This window comes from Podarcis filfolensis (assembly GCF_964270895.1).
Source record: "Podarcis filfolensis genome assembly, chromosome: 8".
Lineage (NCBI taxonomy): Eukaryota > Metazoa > Chordata > Lepidosauria > Squamata > Lacertidae > Podarcis > Podarcis filfolensis.
Genome location: NC_139611.1, coordinates 6,176,706 through 6,196,065, shown reverse-complemented (window position 1 = coordinate 6,196,065; position 19,360 = coordinate 6,176,706). Strand labels below are relative to the sequence as shown.

General features: G+C 47.9%; 1 protein-coding gene across 1 annotated transcript; it reads right to left on the bottom strand.

Moving 5' to 3' along the window:
• Positions 1-552: 552 nt before the first annotated feature.
• On the bottom strand, positions 553-18,640 carry DOK2 (docking protein 2). Its single transcript, XM_083629504.1, has 5 exons — positions 18,091-18,640; positions 14,689-14,970; positions 10,546-10,660; positions 6,559-6,737; positions 553-4,140 (listed from the first exon to the last, which is right to left on the bottom strand). The coding sequence occupies exons 1-5, from the start codon at positions 18,151-18,153 to the stop codon at positions 3,319-3,321; spliced, it is 1,461 nt and encodes a 486-aa protein (XP_083485630.1). The 5' UTR covers positions 18,154-18,640; the 3' UTR covers positions 553-3,318.
• Between the last annotated feature and the right edge of the window lie 720 nt (positions 18,641-19,360).

The following is a 19,360-nucleotide window of genomic DNA, read 5'->3' as shown; positions in this document are numbered from 1 at the left end:
TGAGAAGAATTTGGTACAAATGAAAATATGTGAGTCATGTTTTTGCTTGTATTGTGGTTTATTTTGGATGTAAAGTCTTCTGTTGAAGGGACTGTACATAAAATAAAATAAAAATAATCTTGAAAAGTATTTCCTGAATTGTTAGGTTTATGGAAGAGGAAGTAGAAGTGGCAAAGACTGTCAGGTGTGAGTCCAAGTTTCCAAAGTGGTTGTTACCTAGGTCAGGAGTCACCAGCATAATACTCCATAGCTGTCAACATTTCCCTTTTTTTAAGGGAAATTCCCTATTCCGAATAGGATTCCTTGCAAGAAAAGGGAAAAGTTGACAGCTATTTAATACTCAGTGGGTGGGATGTGCATGCAGAGCCCCTCCCTGGTGCCCTTGGGGCCTCCCCCCCCCCTTGAAATGAGGCTTTAAAGAACCATTCTACTGTAGATGTAGTGAGTTTGCAATATTAATTTTCTCGTTAATCATTTAGTATTTATTGATGATTTAAACTATGTTTTATGGGTGCTTTTGGCTGATTTGTATATATATGAACACTGCCTTGATTTTGTTTTTTAATGAAAATGTGAATTATGAATGCGTAAGTAAATAAACAATGACATCGGAGGATTGGGTGCTTTGAAGACCCAAAGTCGGAACTTCAAAGCACCTCGCAGGCCCTGCTAAAACAGAGGGAGGAAACCTTTGTTTTAGCAACTGTTTAAACCTGTTTTGCTCAGGAAGGAGTTTGCATTGAATCCTGCCAAACTGAGTAGGATTTAACCCCTGGGTGGACAATCACTGAGTGCAGCCAACAAATAACTGAGCCTCGCTCATCAGCTGATATCCCTGACCTATCAAAGTGACATCAGCTGACTGACAGCTGGATGGTGGCTTTCAGAAAATGGTCTCATGTGCCTAATTTGAGTTCCTTGGCCCATGGATCATACATTTCCCACCCTTCACTTACTTCTTTATTAGTTGCTCTCCACAAGATCCTCTTTAAAGCTCCAGGTGGCTTGGGGCCAAAATTTCTGAACCAACACAAGGGCCTTTTCTTTGAATTTGACTCTTACAGGACGATTGTTGACATGGGACGGAGACTTTCTATGGTGGCCCGTTTGTGTAATGCCAACATGACTGTCCTTTCAACAACAAGTGAAGACGTAAAGGTAAAGGGACTCTGACCATTAGGTCCAGTCGTGACCGACTCTGGGGTTGCGGCACTCATCTCGCTTTACTGGCCGAGGGGGCCGGCGTACAGCTTCCGGGTAATGTGGCCAGCATGACTAAGCCGCTTCTGGCGAACCAGAGCAGCACACGGAAACGCCGTTTACCTTCCTGCCGGAGCGGTACCTATTTCTCTACTTGCACTTTGACGTGCTTTCAAACTGCTAGGTTGGCAGGAGCAGGGACCGAGCAACGGGAGCTCACCCCGTCGCGTGGATTCGAACAGCCAACCTTCTGATCGGCAAGTCCTAGGCTCTGTGGTTTAACCCACAGCGCCACCCGCGTCCCAAGTGAAGACATACCTGTTTACTTAAAGACTTTTTATAGGTGTTTAATGCTTTTTAGCTTTCTCTGCTCTTTTTAGCAGTCTCTTTCGAGAGTTAGGAACTCCACAGAGATCCCCAGAAACACCACTCCAGAGGGGGAGAAAGAGCGACATGCTAAGCCATCAGAGTGGGAGCAGCTCAGAAGAGTGGAAGAGAGACCAAGGCCTCTTGGTGGCTCAAGGCAGAACTTGGCTTCACCTCAGGTCAGCTGAGCCACAAGTGGAAGGCAAGCGCGGCCAAGGAAGGGCTTGCAGAATGAAAAACCTTATGTGTGTTTGCAGAGCAGCTATATATCTTAGTCTTCACCCTTTAATATATTTCATATAGGAAAGCCGTACTGGCGCATAATGCATCACATGGCACACAGCCTTCAAAATTGCAGCAAGCCTGCTCTCTCTCACTCAGTTGGATCTTCTTGCAATAATGATGGCCAGAATACTTCCTTTTTAAAAAATGTTTAAAATTTTTATTTTTTTACCAACAACCAAACCAGAAACAATGAGCCCCCCCCCCCCCAAGGCGGCTGATACATTGGGTATACATAATCAATAATAACATATCCAAATCAACCATATGTACAATTTTATATACGTTAATACTCCTCCATCCACAAGGTTTATTTGACTTTTAACATTTTAATTGCCCCAAATTGTTCAAACCTACCCAAATAATTCAATATCTTCTCAAACCAATCCTCCTCTTTCTCACTGACCTTAAACTCTTTCATTCTGTGTATCTTCACAGTTAGATATGCTAAAATTATAATATTCAGTTTTTTCCTCCATTGGTTCACCCCTAACTCTTCTGCATTTTTCCCATTACTCGCTATAACCTGTCTGGCTGCAGTTACCATCCATTTTACCCATTTACATTCCTCTTTTGTTTTTAACTCGGTGCAACTCAGACTAATAAGAACCATTAATTTATATATTCCCACCTTCCTACCCAGAATTCCCAATATTTCTATACCAATCTGTTTCCAAAATTCATTAACTAACGGACAATCCCACCACATATGACTGTACGTTCCCATCACTCCACATTTCCTCCAACAATTCTTACTTCCAGATTTTGTAATATGATATAACCTTACAGGTGCATAATACCATTTTTGTACCAACTTCAACCCCTGTTCCTGGATTATCCTAGAGGTCGCAACAAAGGGTCAGCATACTTCCCCTATAAACATGCCGTATTTTTTGCTCTGTAAGACACACCAGACCATTAGACGCACCTAGTTTTTGGAAGAGGAAAACAAGAAAAAAATATTCTGAATCCCAGAAGCCAGGATAGCTGTTCAGCGATCCCGCTTGCTGTCCTGGCTTATGGGATAGCCGTGCGCAGCCTCTCCCGGGCAGCAGGATGAAGGCTCCCCTTGCCCAGGAGAGGCTGCGTGCGGCTAAGTCTCCCCCAAGAGCCGCACTCCCTTTAAAGAGCGTGCAGAGTGTGTGTGCGGCTCCTGGGGGCTTTTCCCTGAGGAGGGAGAAGGGCAGCCCTTCTCCCCAAAGAGCCGCACACACGCTCCGCGCGGCTCTTTAAAGTGCGCACTGAGCAGAGCCTCCCGTCTGCATTCGCTCCGTAAGACGCACACCCATTTCCCCTTACTTTTTAGGAGGGGAAAAGTGCGTCTTATAGAGTGAAAAATACGGTGCTTGAGCTCTGAGAGGAGGGCAGGCAGGGAGGCTGCACCCTGGCTCATCTCCCACAACAAATGAAACAAAGCGATCCTCTCATTTCCCATCCACCCCCTTCATTTATTCCATCCATCCTCTCCTTTCACTGTGCATTTTTCTTGTTCTTGAGGCTCAAGATCACCTGCTCATATGCACTTTCTCCAAGCCCATTTTGATCTTGCACGGGGGCATATGCTGCCGCCATCTTAGGCACAGAGTAGTCATCCAAGCTTGGGTTGTAGGGGTATTCATGGCCGATAGGGTCCTCGGGAGTGGCCTGCACCTTCCAGGCGTCCCCTGTGAACTCCTGGGGCTCATCGTACACCAGGTGGGCCAGAGCCTCTGGGTCATCATAGATGTGGTGCAGCCCCAGAGAGGCAGGGGACAGGCCCAACCCTCTGGTCCTGCCATGCAGGCCCGCTGCCCCCGGTGGCTCCTCGGTGCTAGGCAGGGGGAAACAGCTGCCACCTGAGCTTCCCAACGACTTGGAGATGGCATCAAATGGCTCCGAGTACTCAGACATTGATTCCTGCTGGGGTTCTCGCCTGGGGTGGGCATCAGACCCCTCCATGTAGGGGCAGTTGGTGCTGGAGAGAGGGCAGCTGGCCGTGGGCTTGACTAACCTGCCCTTCGCTGGTCTTCCTTGCCAGGTGGACTCGAAGGAGAGGGATTTGGTGCCCGCAGTACGGAATGACTGCCCTTCTACCAGCACAGTGGCTTTCCCTCCCTGGGCACCTTCGACAGGCTTGGCAGGACTGGCTGCGCCGGCAAGAAGGGTGGCACCTGAAGATGCACAGGTGGAGTTCCTCTGAGCATTGATGGCGCCTTCAATGACCTGGATGATCTCGCTGCCCTGCTTGGTGGCAAATTCAAAGCTGCCTTCTCCAGAGGCACATCTCCGCCCAGCTTCAAAGGAGAAGATGGCCTAGGAGAAGAAACACAAGGTCTCCTGGGGTCAGTCTGTAGGGAGGGACAAGTGGACCAGCAGCTTGAAATGCTCCTCTCTGCTGGGCAAAGTCAGGTGAGACCTAGGCCCATCAAGGTAAGCAGAGAGTCAATGGGACCAGGAGGCTGGGAGCTGGGAGCTCCCATAACAATTCTCCATCTTCTAAGAACTTAGGAAGAGCCTTCTGGATCAGGCCAGGGACCCATCTAGTCCAGCATCCCCTTCTCACAGTGGTCAACCAGATACCTCTATTAGGAAACCAGCAAGCAGGATTTGAGCCCAAGAACCACACCACCTGTGGTTTCTGGCAACTAGTATTCATCAGCATTGCTGCCTCCAATTGAGGAGGCAGAACAGAGCCACCATGGCTGGTAGCCATTGATAGCCCTCTCCTCCAATGAATTTATCCAATGCTCTTTAAAAGCTATGCAAGTTGGTGGCCCTCACTGCTTCCCGTGGGACTTAAAATGCTCCTGTCTGCTAGGCAAAGCCAGGTGAGACTTAGGACCGCCAAGGTTGGGTGGCAGATATTAGGTAGGACCAGAAAACTGTGAGATGAGAGTTCCCATCACAGTTGTGCTGGTCCAGGGGGGAGGTTACCGTGGGGCGAGGTCCAGGACCTGAGTTGAGGGTCAGCAGACAGTCCTCCTCGGGCGAAGTGGGGTCCACAGCGGGAAGCCGGGCAAGGACAGGAACTCTGGGGGAAACAGGACTGGATGCTGGCCGAAACAGCTCATCAACGACGTTGCTCCCACAACCTGGGACCGGGCTGACTGGCCTTTATCTTCTCTGAGGCCAGGGGCGGTCCCGGCCCCCAGGAGACCCGCCTCTCCTGGCCTTAAGGTGAGCACTCCTCCTGGGAGAAACCAGTTCCCTTCGCCTCTCTGCCCTGAGCCTCTGCAGTTCAGGAGAGGCTGAAGGGTTACTGGGCCCAGGGGGAGACTCACCTGTAGGCACTGAGTCCTCAACCACCTCTGGAGCCAGAGTGGATTCACCTGGTGCCTGCTCCTGAGGATCCGGCACAGGTGCAGGCGCTTCAGAATCAAGGCCCTGCCCCAGTTCAGCCGGCCCTGGAGGCGGGGACTCCTGTGCAGGCTGGGATTCCTCAGGTTCAGCCTCTGAATCGGATTCCCAGGCCATCACAACAGCCCTCCATCTTCACATCTGGTTCAGCCCCAAGACATCACCCTAAAGAACTCAAACACAGAATTGTAGAGCTGGAAGAGGCCCAACAGGTCATCTAATCCAAACCTCTGCAATACAAGACTTACTTCCTCTGCATGGTTCCTTCCCTGGGATTTGGGAAGCGAAAAACTCAGGGCATCCTGCAGGAGGCAGAGTGGAGGGGGGCAGGAAAGCCCCACCCAGCTGACACAAAACTTCCTCCAAAGACAGGAAATGTTTCTGCAAAATCATGTGTGATGGCCTGGGATTCGGACTCGGATGCTGAACCTGAGGGATCCCAGCCTGCACAGGATTCCCCGCCTCCAGAACCAGCTGAGCCGGGGCTGGGGCTTGAGCCTGAAGGGTCCTCACCTGTGCTGGGTCCTCAGGTGCAGGCATCAGCTGAGTCTGGCTCCTGAGGTGATGGAGGACCCATTGCCTGCAGGTGCTCCAATTTCAGCCCCGTCAGAGGAAGCTGAGGTTGCCTCTGAGTCCGGTAACCCTCCAGCCTCTCCTGAGCTGCAGAGGCTCAAGGCAGAGAGGCGGAGGGAACTAAGTTCCCGCAGGAGGAGTGCTCATCTCCAGGCCAGGAGAGGCAAGTCACCAGAGAATTGGGGCGCCCTATGCCTCGGGGCAGATAAAAGCCAGCCAGCCCATTCCCAGGTTGCGGGAGCAACATTGTTGGTTGCTAGTTCCTGCCTGAACCCTGTCCTGCTTTCTTGCCTGAGCTCCTGACCCGCCCTGGCTCCCTGCTTGCAAGCCTGTTCACCCGACTCCCTGCCCTGCACCCAGCTTCAGCTACTATGGACTGCCTCCACGTTGCACCTTTGACCATGGACCTCGCCTCTCGGGTAACCCACGGAACCAGCACATCATGATTCCCCCACTACCACCCATTTCCCAGACTTGGGTCCCATCTCAGCTGCCTCCTGCGCTTCTCCAGGGGCGTAGCATCTCCTACTGCCGCCCGAGGCGGGAGCACACTGTCAGTGGAAAAGCAGGTGAGCAGGACATCCCCCCCTAAACAACCAGGAAGGGGCAGCAAGGAGGCAGGCAATGGAAACACATCTGGAAAGGAGGCACATCTGGGAGGCATGGTCAGTGGAAAGGAGGCAATACCAGGCCAGTGGCAACTTCCTATCCACACCACGAAGTCTGCTTAGGAACAGCAACTGTCTGGCATTGCACACCTGAAATGTGCTGCGCCGGAGACAAACACCCCACAGCCATTACCTTGTCATGACCGAATCTCCGCAGGAACTTGTACGGCCAGGTGTAGATCACTTCCCCCGCTTGCTTGTCCCGCAGCTCCAAGGCATCTGCTTTGGCACAGAGAAAGAACGTGCCCCAGATCCGACAGCGCTCAGAAGCCTCGGTTGCCCTCACGGCCACAGGAAACTGCCTCTCAGCAGCTGGAAGGGAACATAAGAACTTAAAAAGATCTTGGCTGCGGTATCAGGCCAATGGCCCATCTAGTCCAGCATCCTGTTCTTACGGTGGCCAACCAGATGCCCTAATGCAGGCATAGGCAAACTCAGCCCTCCAGATGTTTTGAGACTACAATTCCCATCATCCCTGACCACTGGTCCTGTTAGCTAGGGATGGTGGGAGTTGTAGTCCCAAAACATCTGGAGGGCCGAGTTTGCCTATGCCTGCCCTAGTGGGACACATGCAACTGGTATTCAGAAGCACTACTGCCTCGGACAAGGGAGGTAGGCATAGGCATCGTGGCAAGTGGCCCCCATTCTTTCCCTGTGGCAGCACCCAAACTTTGGAACTCCCTGCCTATTTACACGGGGCAGGTGCCTTCTCTGTGCTCCTTCTTGGCGCCTGCTAAAAATTTTTTTGTTTAGAGAAGCCTGCCCAGACATGTAGTATTCTGCTATATGTTTTAGTTAACTGCTGAGTTTATCTTCTGAATGTTTTAAATAGGTTTTTTTTTTATTGCTTTATTCTATTTGCAAATCTGCTTTGAAATGCTTTCTCCGTCTTTTTTACAATTGAGCAGGGCATAAATTTAATGAAATAAAATGGCATTCCGTGTCATCGCAGGCTTCTTTCCAATGTCCTGCCCCCAGCCCGCTTTCTAAGGTGCAGGTTCCGCCCAAGGACACTGAAGGTGTTGTCAACAAAAATTGGACTTATTCCCTTATGGGGTACACAAGAGCTCTTATAGAGTCCTTTGTAGGTTCTCCATCGGTAGGAGAAAATAACAGAGGCCAGCCAGAGAATATTGAGAAGCTAGTAAGCCTGATCTTTATTAAAGCTGTTGCAACAGAGTGCTCCCCTCACATGCAGGAGGATGGAGAAGGACCCAGAACAAAGGTGTGCCCGCCCTTATATAGACTTTTGGAATTGCCCACCCTCAATTGCCCACCCTCAAACTCCACATCACCCCCAGAAACATCATACATACATCACAGAAGGGGGCGGTCTAAAACAGAATCCTGAGTGTGTTGTTTATCTCCTGTCTGGCAGGTTACTAAAGGTAAAGGGACCCCTGACCGTTACGTCCAGTCATGGACGACTCTGGGGTTGCGGCGCTCATCTCGCTTTATTGGCCGAGGGAGCCGGCATACAGCTTCCGGGTCATGTGGCCAGCATGACTAAGCCGCTTCTGGCGAACCAGAGCAGTGCACGGAAACGCTGTTTACCTTCCCGCTGGAGCAGTACCTATTTATCTACTTGCACTTTAACGTGCTTTCAAACTGCTAGGTTGACAGGAGCAGGGACCGAGCAATGGGAGCTTCTGTCGCTGGGATTCGAACCTTATAACTACTTAATTTCTGAATCCAGGTCACAGGTCTCAGGCTCACCCTATTCACACCTTAAATGTGCCCTTAAAGCAGGATCTGTGAGCACAGAGGGAGGTTTTTTTCAGTTCTTCCCTGCTTGCAGAGAAACATTTGGTCAGTTTGGGAGAGTCAAAATGGTTTCAGGACTGTCTTCCTGTACTGTTTCAGACATGTGGTTTATGTATTTATGTACGTGTTTGCCTTGTACATTTAATTTATATATTTGAGGCCTTAAATTCTTATAACAAGGACAAGTGGGGGGAGGGAGGAGGGCAGGAAATGGGGAAGGGACGATAAGTGCCTGGCGAGCATCAGGCAGCCGTATCGGTGTGAGCCCTGCACGGCCCACAAAACCACAGTCAGGAAGAGGGCGAGCGAGAGCTAAGGCGAAGGCAGATTTTCCATGACGCCACCTCGGCCAGAGTGAGCACTGTACATGCCAGTTCTTGGAAGACAGGCTCCACTGTGGTGCACGCTGCACACATGCCTGTTGTTGTTGTCGTTTAGTCGTGTCCGACTCTTCGTGACCCCCTGGACCAGAGCACGCCAGGCACTCCTGTCTTCCACTGCCTCCCGCAATTTGGTCAAACTCATGCTGGTAGCTTCGAGAACACTGTCCCACCATCTCATCCTCTGTCATCCCCTTCTCCTTGTGCCCTCAATCTTTCCCAACATCAGGGTCTTTCCCAGAGAGTCTTTCCAGGGAGATGGCCAAAGTATTGGAGCCTCAGCTTCAGGATCTGTCCTTCCAGTGAGCACTCAGGGCTGATTTCCTTCAGAATAGATCGGTTTGACCTTCTTGCAGTCCATGGGACTCTCAAGAGTCTCCTCCAGCACCATAATTCAAAAGCATCAATTCTTCGGTGATCAGCCTTCTTTATGGTCCAGCTCTCACTTCCATACATCACTAGCATGCATGCCTAGCCCCCACCTTTGAGCACAGAGCCCCAAGGAGAACACAACATCGTCTTGGTTCAAATTCTGGAGCTCTAAGAGTAGTGTTGGGCAGCTGGAGATGGAGAGCTTGTCCTTTCGGTCTTTCCCCCGACACAGAATCATGGAATTGTAGAAGTGGAAAGGACCGCCCCCCCCCAAAGGGCCATGTAGTCCAACCTCCTGCAATGCAGGAATCTCAGCTAAACTTAAATCTGCTTGCAAGTGTTGTAAACAATTTGTTTACAAGGCCTCTCCTCCTCCCAGAGGGGAGGGGTTGTGAGCGGGAGCAGCTTCCCACTGGGGCAGGGAGGCGTGCTCAGTTCCCTGCTCCTGATTGCTTCTGCTGCCGCGGTCAAGCCTTCCAGCCGACCAATAGGGCCAGCTGGTGGGCGGGGCTAGCCGCATTTAAACAGCACTCAGCTCCCAGTCTGTTCCTGCTTTCTTCGGATCTCCCGCCCTCCCTCCCTCTTAGGTCAGCTTCTTCTTTTGCGTATTGACCTTGCCATGGACTTCAGTTGGTTGCCTTGGTTGCCCAAGGGGCCTGGTAGGACTCTTTTATCCATTTGGCAAATTGGCACCAGCCTCTTGGATTTTTCGCCTACCTCGTAGCAATTCGTCACAACTTTCTAGTATTGGCGGTTAGGCATTGGAATATGTGTGCTGTGTTGGAGGATTGGGTATGGGCCATCATCTACCCCTCCTCTTCTGGGTATTCTGTTAAAGGAATCTGGTGGTTGTGGATCCTGTCCGATGCCCGGCTGGTGGCCAGGGCCATGGCACGACCCCCGGTGACGTCATTGGGGAGCTTCCAGTTGTATTTGCATCAACAAGCTCCTCCCATTGGTCCTGTATACCTGAAGGAGCGTCTCCACCCCCATCATTCAGCCCAGACACTGAGGTCCAGCGCGAGGGCCTTCTGGAGGTTCCCTCATTGCGAGAAGTGAGCTTACAGGGAACCAGACAGAGGGCCTTCTCGGTAGTGGCACCCATCCTGTGGAACGCCCTCCCCTCAGATGTGAAGGAAATAAGCAGCTATCTTATCTTTAAAAGACATCTGAAGGCAGCCCTGTTTAGGGAAGCTTTTAATACTTAATGCTGTATTGTTTTTAATACTCGATTGGAAGCCACCCAGAGTGGCTGGGGAAACTCAGCCAGATGGGCAGAGTATAAATAATAAATTATTATTATTATTATTATTATTATTATTATTATTATTATTAACCCTGATATGACTTCCGGCTGTTCGGGGTGGAGTCTGGTATTGCTGTTTCATCCAGTGCCTAAGCCAATACTACTCACATGCTGTAACCAATAAATGTTGTGGCCTAATTTTGCCCATTAACCTAAAATAATGTGTCTTTGTGTCTTATTATACTCCTATGCAGGTGGCGGGTCCTCGACTCACAACACAAGCACCATCTCTCGATGGTGGCAGCCCCTTCCTCTTTGCTCCCTGCCCAACTCGGGGTCTCCTGCTCTCCTCTCCTACCTTTGCAGGTGGTGCTGTACAGGGAATTCTCTGCCATGGAGAGAGCAGTGGGAGGCGTGGCCTTGCCCTTCAGGAGTTCCTTCTCCAGCATCACTTTCCAGTCTTCAGTGCTTCTCTAAAACCCAAAGAGAACATATTGTTACCAGAAAACAGTGGTGTGTGTGGTTTCTACAGCCCAGCTCCCCATTAAGGGACTCAAGGGTCCCCAAAGTTCCATATCAGAGGAACCTCAGAGAAGCATCAGCTGAGACAGGATCCTGTGAAAGCAAGGCAGATCTTTATTTTCCTGTTACAACAAAAGTCTCCTCCACACCTTAGGTAGGAGGCGAGGACCCTGAACAAAGGTGTGAAAGAACTTTTAAAGGCTTCAGAAATTTCCCAGCCCCTTAGTCAAGGACCACCCAAAAGCATCCTACACGGATCACAGAAATAGTTACAGATAGGTAGCCGTGTTGGTCTGCCATAGTCAAAACAAAAAAATTTTTTTCCTTCCAGTAGCACCTTAAAGACCAACTAAGTTCTTGGTATGAGCTTTCGTGTGCATACACACTTCTTCAGATACCTCTTCAGATACCTCTATCTGAAGAAGTGTGCATGCACACGAAAGCTCATACCAAGAACTAACTTAGTTGGTCTTTAAGGTGCTACTGGAAGGATCACAGAAAGAGGCAGTCTACAACAGAAATTTGAGAGTGGCTTGTCTCCTGTCTGTCAGGATATCTGATGATGTTTTTTAGCTGATGGCCCTATCTTGATCAGACTGGGCCATCCTTTTGAAATGGTAAATATCCCGAATCCTTTCACAAATTCACACCTATTGATACAAAGGAGATGCTCTGTTGGCTGGTCTGCTCTGCTTAATAGATACTTGCCAGGCCAGTTTTGCAGAGGGATAAGCCCCTTCATTCCAAGCAGTTAGTTGTTTTTCACTTGTAAATCCTGTAAATAAACAATCTGGAAAGGCGTTTTCCTGCTACCAAAGAGAAATACTTGAGGTGAGAGTCCAAATGGCTCCGGGATTGTTCTCCTGCACCATTTCAAACTCTGGCTTATGTACCTATGTGTATGCACCCACCCTGTGTATTTATGAACATTTATTTTATTGTTTTGACACCTTAGAATTAGAGAGGTTTGTTTTTGTTTTTGTTTTTGTTTTTGTTTTTTAATAATTTTTATTAACTGGCCAATCACATCAAATTAAATCACATCACATAAATTCCAAATTACAAAGCCAAATTTTTAAATTTTGTTTAGGGAACCCATACTTCAAGATCCAAAGGGGGATTCAGATCATCTTCTTATTACTGCGTTAATGTCCAAATCAGTCCCAATCAGTCCAAACAAAATTCATAATTCTATCCAGTCTTATCTTGGTGTTTCCACATCATATCTTGTTCATATAATTTCTATTTTTCCTTTACGATCTCTTCTGTTAGTCTCCTTAAGCCGATAAGCAAAATAATAATCCTGTGTGGATTATTACACCCACATAGAATTAGAGGGGTTTGTGCATGCTTTGGTTGTTTCTCACAAATATAAGAAGAGCCCTCTGCTGGATGGAGCCAAAGGGGGCCCATCTAGTCTGGCATCCTGTCCTCGTGGTGGGGTGTTCCCTCAGCCTCCTCCCCTCTCATTGGGAGTCCTCCAGGCAGCCACTGCTGCCATCCTGGTCTCTGGGCTATATCCCCTGCCCCAGAGAGAGGTACCCCACAGGGGCCTGGGCCAGCCCCAGAGGCACCATTTGCCTGGGGAGCTTATAGCCAGGGCTGCTGCAAAAAACAGTTGTGCAAGCCTTTGGGAGGCAGAGACGCCAGAGGACATCTGAGGAAGGAGGGAAGGAAAGAGGGACAGAGGCCAGTGTTGCCCACTGCACCCCTGACCATCATTCAAGGCGCCCCAGGGTACCACAGCACACTGGTTAAAAACCATTGGTTTAGACTAACAGCGGTTCTCAACCTGTGGGTCCCCAGATGTTGTTGGACTACAACTCCCATCATCCCTGAGCTCTGGCCTTGCTACCAAGGGATGATGGGAGTTGTAGTCCAACAACATCGGGGACCCACAGGTTGAGAACCGCTGCACCTCAAAGGGAATCCCGGAAGCAGGATATGAACACAACAACAGCCCTCTCCCCTCCTGCAGTTTCCAGCAGCTGGTGTCCAGAAGCATTGCTGCCTCCGACTGTGGAGGGCAAAGCACAGCCATTGTGGCTAGGAGCCATCCATATTATTATAAGAATTCTAAGGTCTCAAATATAAAATAAATATTCTTAAATGCACACATATCTACAGTAAATATATGAACTAAGTGTCTCAAATAGTAAGGGAGAGCAATCCTGAAGCCATTTTGATTCTTCCAATGACCTCAAATATTCCTCTGCAGTAAGGGAGGCAAATGAGGAAAGCCTTCTCATTCTCTTTTTGCTTGCAAATCCTGTCTTTAGGGCGTATTTGTGTCTGAATAGGGTGAGCCTGTGACCTGGACTCGGGAACTAAAGTATTCACAAAAGAATGGCCAGGCTGCCCTGGTAAAGCAATCAGCGACCATTATCAGGTATCCTGCCAGAAAGGATTTCTGCTGTAGACCACCTCCTTCTGTGATGTATGTATGATGTTTTGGGGGGTGGTCTTGGGCTACAGGGTGGGCAATTTCAAAAGTCTATATAAGGGCTTGGGCACCATTGTTCAGGGTTCTCCTCCCTCTTGTGTGGGGTGAGCGGGGGATCCTGTTGCAACAGTTTAATAAAGTTGAAGCTTACTAGCCGCTTTGCTTCTCAATATACTCTGGTTGGCCTCTGTTATTTTCTCCTACCGGGCTATACGGGCTCTTGGAAACCCCATAGGGGAAAAGGAGTAGTTTTTGCCTTTTAACAATAGCCTCCTCCATGAATTTGACTAATCCTCTGTTAAAGCCATCTCTGGTTTCCAGTCAGAATTCCTAACAAGTGTTTTCCCTATTTTCCCTAACATAATGTCGCAATGTATGGTTGCATAAGTTTTGTTTAAATCAGTTCTCCGGAGCTTTTGCTTTAGTTTAAACAAAACTCGATACATTCCCTAGTTCATTTTGCTTTCTTCTTACTCTTGCAAAAAACACAACCCTCCCCCGCAATCTTTCCCTTTAACTGACTAACTTTGTTCTTTATGACATTGTCTGTTGCTGTACACCTGTATTGAAGCTACTGCATGGAACTGTACTAAAAGCTGGTAAGATAAAGGTAAAGGGACCCCTGACCATTAGGTCCAGTCGCAGACGACTCTGGGGTTGCAGCGCTCATCTCGCTTTATTGGCCGAGGGAGCTGGCGTACAGCTTCCGGGTCATGTGGCCAGCATGACTAAGCCACTTCTGGCGAACCAGAGCAGCGCACGGAAACGCCGTTTACCTTCCTGCTGGAGTGCTACCTATTTATCTATTTGCACTTTGACGTGCTTTCGAACTGCTAGGTTGGCAGGAGCACGGACCGAACAACGGGAGCTCACCCCATTGCGGGGATTTGAACCGCCGACCTTCTGATCGGCAAGCCCTGGGCCTGACCATTAGGTCCAGTCGCAGACAACTTTGGGGTTGTGGCGCTCATCTCGCTTTATTGGCCGAGGGAGCCGGCATACAGCTTCCGGGTCATGTGGCCAGCATGACTAAGCCGCTTCTGGAGAACCAGAGCAGCGCACGGAAATGCTGTTTACCTTCCCGCTGGAGCAGTACCTATTTATCTACTTGCACATGACGTGCTTTCAAACTGCTAGGTTGGCAGGAGCTGGGACCGAGCAATGGGAGCTCACCCCATCATGGGGATTCAAACCGCCGACCTTCTGATCAGCAAGTCCTAGGCTCTGTGGTTTAACCCACAGCGCCACCCGCGTCCCTAAAAGCTGGTAGTTTTTTAAAATTAATAAAAACTGTGCTCTAATGAAGACAAAAAAGCCAACTCTGATTGGGGGTCATCACCACTGCCTCCTGCGATAAGGCGTTCCACAGTTTAGCTATCTGTAAAGAAGGATATCATTTCGTCAGTCCTCTGACAGACCATGGGCCAGTGAAAGGCAGTTTCTAAACTGCTACTCACACGGGATATTGAGGTGCAGCTTTCCACACCTCCCTCTACATGAGACATGACCTGTACTACTGAGTGCCATTTTCCTCACAGTGAAAGCATGTTTGCACAGCTCCAGGATCCAGGCTTCTGCCTCGGCCTTCTCAGCAGCCAGCAGGTAGCATTTCTCGGTGGTCTCCAAGAAGAAAGGCGCTGTCTCCTTGGGGCTGCCGGTCTCTCCACCTGCCTCAGCCACCTGCACACAGTCCTCCAACTTGATGAGGCGCCTGCTGCTCTCCCCTTTCTTGGCTTTCTCCGCCGACTCCAGGAGCTCAAGGCGGGCCGGGGCACACGCGCTTTCCCTGTACAGGACAGCCCAGAACTTCCGCCATTTCTGAGGGGGAGAAAAAACGCACACGAAGGCGTGTTTCTCTAGTCATAAAAAAACCTTTGTATACTGCAAAAGCAGAGACATCACCTTGCCAACAAAGGTCCGTATAGTTAAAGCTATGGTTTTCCCAGTAGTGATGTATGGAAGTGAGAGCTGGACCATAAAGAAGGCTGATCCCTGAAGAATTGATGCTTTTGAATTCTGGTGCTGGAGGAGACTCTTGAGAGTCCCATGGACTGCAAGAAGGTCAAACCGATCCATTCTGAAGGAAATCAGCCCTGAGCGCTCACTGGAAGGACAGATCCTGAAGCTGAGGCTCCAATACTTTGGCCACCTCCTGAGAAGAGAAGACTCCCTAGAAAAGACCCTGATGTTGGGAAAGATGGAGGGCACAAGGAGAAGGGGACAACAGAGGACGAGATAGTTGGATAGGGTTCTCAAAGCTACGAACATGAGTTTGACCAAACTGCGGGAAGCAGTGGAAGACAGGAGTGCCTGGCGTGCTCTGGTCCATGGGGTCAAAAAGAGTCAGACACGACTAAACGACTAAACAACAACAACAACAAAGTTTGAAAGAAGTGCTAAGGCGATATCTCTCCAAGATTTCCAGGCAGGGCCTTGACACGCCCACAACTGACAATTCTGAGGTGGTTTGGGACCCTGTATTTCCCCTGTATTTCCCCATGGTTTACACATTTATTTTATATATATATAAGACCTTAAAATTCTTATAACAATAGCAAGGGTGAAAAAGAGCAAATGTGAAAGTTCATGGGGAGAAGTAAACTGGGGTCTCTCTCTCTCTCTCTCTCTTTCTCTCTCTCTCTCTCTCTCTCTGTGTGTGTGTGTGTGTGTGTGTGTGTGTTTAATCCCTGTGTTCAGCTCCTGCCTATGGAAAGGCTGGGCTCTATCTAGCCTGATCCTTAAAAGACTCAGGGCGCAGCCTGCGCCTTGAAGAAATTCGCCTGTTTTCTTTCTCTTCGTTAAGAGTATTTTTCATTTGCCCTTTATCAAGCAATTCCCTGGGTGAGTTACAATAATTTATACATTCGGAGGCAAAGTGGGGCCAAATTTCAGAGGGAGCAGAGCAATTTTTAAAGGGTTTACAAAGGACGGGAGAGGCAAGATATCTGGTGCCTGGTGGAAGTGATCCCTGAGTTTCTAGCATAAAGCAAAAAAGGAGGTTCGAGGCTGGAGAAGGACTAGCCGCTCTTTTTTTTTGCTAAATTGTATTAATTTATTAACAACAACAACAACAAGAAGAAGAAGAAGTGTAAGCATAACAAAAACAAAAAGGAACACAAAATGTAAACCATAAAGCATCACAGCCTGTAAGGACAAAAATACACAGATCCAGCAGAGCTCCAAAGGAATAATAAAGTATTAACTCATACAAAGGTCCCATTTACAAATCATAAATATGTATAAATATAAAAGCATTCCCCACTTGTGAGTTCCATCATTATTGAGAAGAAAGGTTCTAGTCTTAAATGTCTGAGCCAGACATTTACATACACTGGTGGCAGTGCCGAAGTTACGTATAAGCTAAACAGGCTATAGCTTAGGGCCCCATTCTCTCGGGGGCCCCCAAAAAATTAAAGGAAAAACAACAACTGGATGTACATTTCCAAAATATAAGATTTAAAACAAATGAAATAAAACCTACATACAGCAACAGTGTTTTGTGTTGTGTAGGCTCCTATGATGTAAGTAATGGGCCCCTCCTGCTCCCTAAAATATCACTGGTTTGCTCATTTCTATATCAATTACTTTGAGAAAATACATATTTTGTTATGTGCAAATGGCTTTAGATACCTATTAGGTCCATAAATTACCATATAAGCATATATTCAAAACAGCGACAATTTGTTGTTGACAAAGGACAGCTGGATATATAAAGGGCCCCATTACCTTCAATAGCTTAGAGCCTCATCTAATCTAAATCCGGCCCTGACTGGTGGCAATGAATGACCTCAACTCTCAGAATTGGCATAAGAAATGAAATAATGCTCTCTGTCTCTTTCTATATATATTTTCACACTCTGCCCTTTAGATACTTTTAGTTTATGATGTATCTATTCAAGAAGGGCAATTTGCCAAACCCTTGAACACCAGCAATCCAAATTCTTAAGATGAAAGGCCTTATAGAGTTTGTCAATTCAGCGCTGAGCTGCTGCTAAGAGAGATGAGAAATCAGTTCTTTGCTTTTCAAATCCTGTTCAGTTTCCATAGACAGGTTCAACAGAGCCAGGAGCAAAGATGGAACAATAATTTGTTTGGGTATCTCGGACTCGAAAAAAGGCTTTGCTAAAGAGAATTCATTAATGCATGAAACATTATTTAAAAACAACAAAAAATTACGATCTAAAATGTATAACCTTTTGCTAGATTTGGACATGATTGACGTGGAAGTGAAAGAGACAATGATTAAATGGGTACGACTTCAGCCACACAATGTATTTAGAGCAAAGGGAGAAACTTTGGCAAGAAGATATAAGGTTTACCGCCTGTAGTACAATAAAAGAAAATTTCATCAAAATGTTCTACAGGTGGTATTTAACACCAGTCAAATTAGCAAACATCTATAAACTGAAATCCAACCTCTGTTGGAAATGCAACAAGGAAGCTGGTACAACACTGCATATGTGGTGGAGCTGCACCCCAATTAAGTACTTCTGGGGAGAAATACATGAGGAGTTGAAAAAAATGCTTAAAATCCCATTAACGAAAAAACCAGAGGCTTACCTACTGGGCCTTTTAGGAAAAGAAATACCAAAATCGAAAAAAAGGATTTTCTTATATGCGACCACCACAGCCAGGATTGCAATAGCATCTAAATGGAAAGCTAAAGAACTACCTACCAAGGAGGAATGGAGTCTCAAATTAAATGAATATTTAAAATTGGCTAAATTAATAGCATCCATACGACAGCAATCAAATCAAAAACTAAAAAATGAATGGGAATGCTTTGATGATTATGTGACAAAATATTGCTCTCAAAAAGACATGCTAATATGCTCAGATTAAGAATGTAAATGCAGCAAAACAATAATTTGTTTGGGTATCAAAGAGATCTTAGCGAACACCTTGTTCCAACATTCAGCGAGGAGAAGCCAGTCTTACCTTCCCAAAGGTCTGGTGCTGGAGCAGGTAGAGCAAGCCTTTCTTCACCACTGTCTCTTCCATAGTCAAGGAGGAGCAGCGGCAGCGGCAGGTGGGGACTCACAACATCTCCTTGGTGCCACTCCTGGCCTCTCTGTGGGTGCACTGCACGCTCAACACTGCTCAACAAGGCTCCGTTTTCCTTCCTCCACCACCCTTTCTCTCTCTCTCTTTCTAAAAAGCGTTTTTACGTCAGCTTCCTGTGGTTGCGGTCTCATCAAGAAGGACAGAAGCTGAAGACACAGATCACTGTGCCATATGTACACAGAGAAAAGTATTTCTCCCTCTCGCTCAGCAGCAGAACTCCTAGACACCCAATGAAGCTGAAGGTTGTAAAATTCAAGGCAGATGGAAGGTAGTACGTCTTCATGCAGTGCATACATGTGGCTTAGGGTTTTCGTATCTATGGGACTGCCTCTCCTGGTCTGCCCCGCAGAGGACCTTAAGGTCCATGAATAACCATAGTTTAGAGGTCCCGGGCCCTAAGGAAGTCAGACTATCCTCCACCAGGGCCAGGTCCTCTTCAGTGATGGCTCCAACCTGTTGGAATGCTCTGTCCCATGAGACTAGGGCCCTTCAGGATTTAACCTCCTACCGTCGGGCCTGTAAGAGAGTGCTATTCCACCTGGCCTTTAATTTGAATTCAGCCTGATCTTTTATTTCCTTTCTCTTCCCTCCCCCTCCCCTTTTATGAAGATCACCCGCTCTGAGACCCCACAGCTAATTCTCCCCTGGCCTCCTTGCTGGCCCGACTAGGACCAATTCAGCCAGATAGCCCTGTGGATTATCTGATTGATTTTTGGTTTTTATTGTTATTCATGTTTTTATACTGTATTTTATGCTGCTTTTATAATTAAGTGTTTTGAATTTGTTGTTAGCTGTCCTGAGCCTGGTTTTTGAACCGGGAAGGGCAGGATATAAAATAATAATAATAATAATAATAATAATAATAATAATAATAATAATAATGGAACTCACACCCACATGAGGAAGTGGTGGCTTCCAACTTGAATAGCTATAAAAGAGGATGAGGCAAATAGGCAAATTCATGGAGGAGAGACCTATGGACTAGCCATGACAGCTGTGCTCTGTGTCTACAGTTGGAGGCAGCAATGCTTCTGAAGGCCAGTTGCTGGAAACCACAGGAAGGGAGGGGGGCCACTAGGTGGCGCATCGGAAGATGGCTGACAATAACATCTCTCCGACCCACACGAGGTAATTTGGAGGCTAT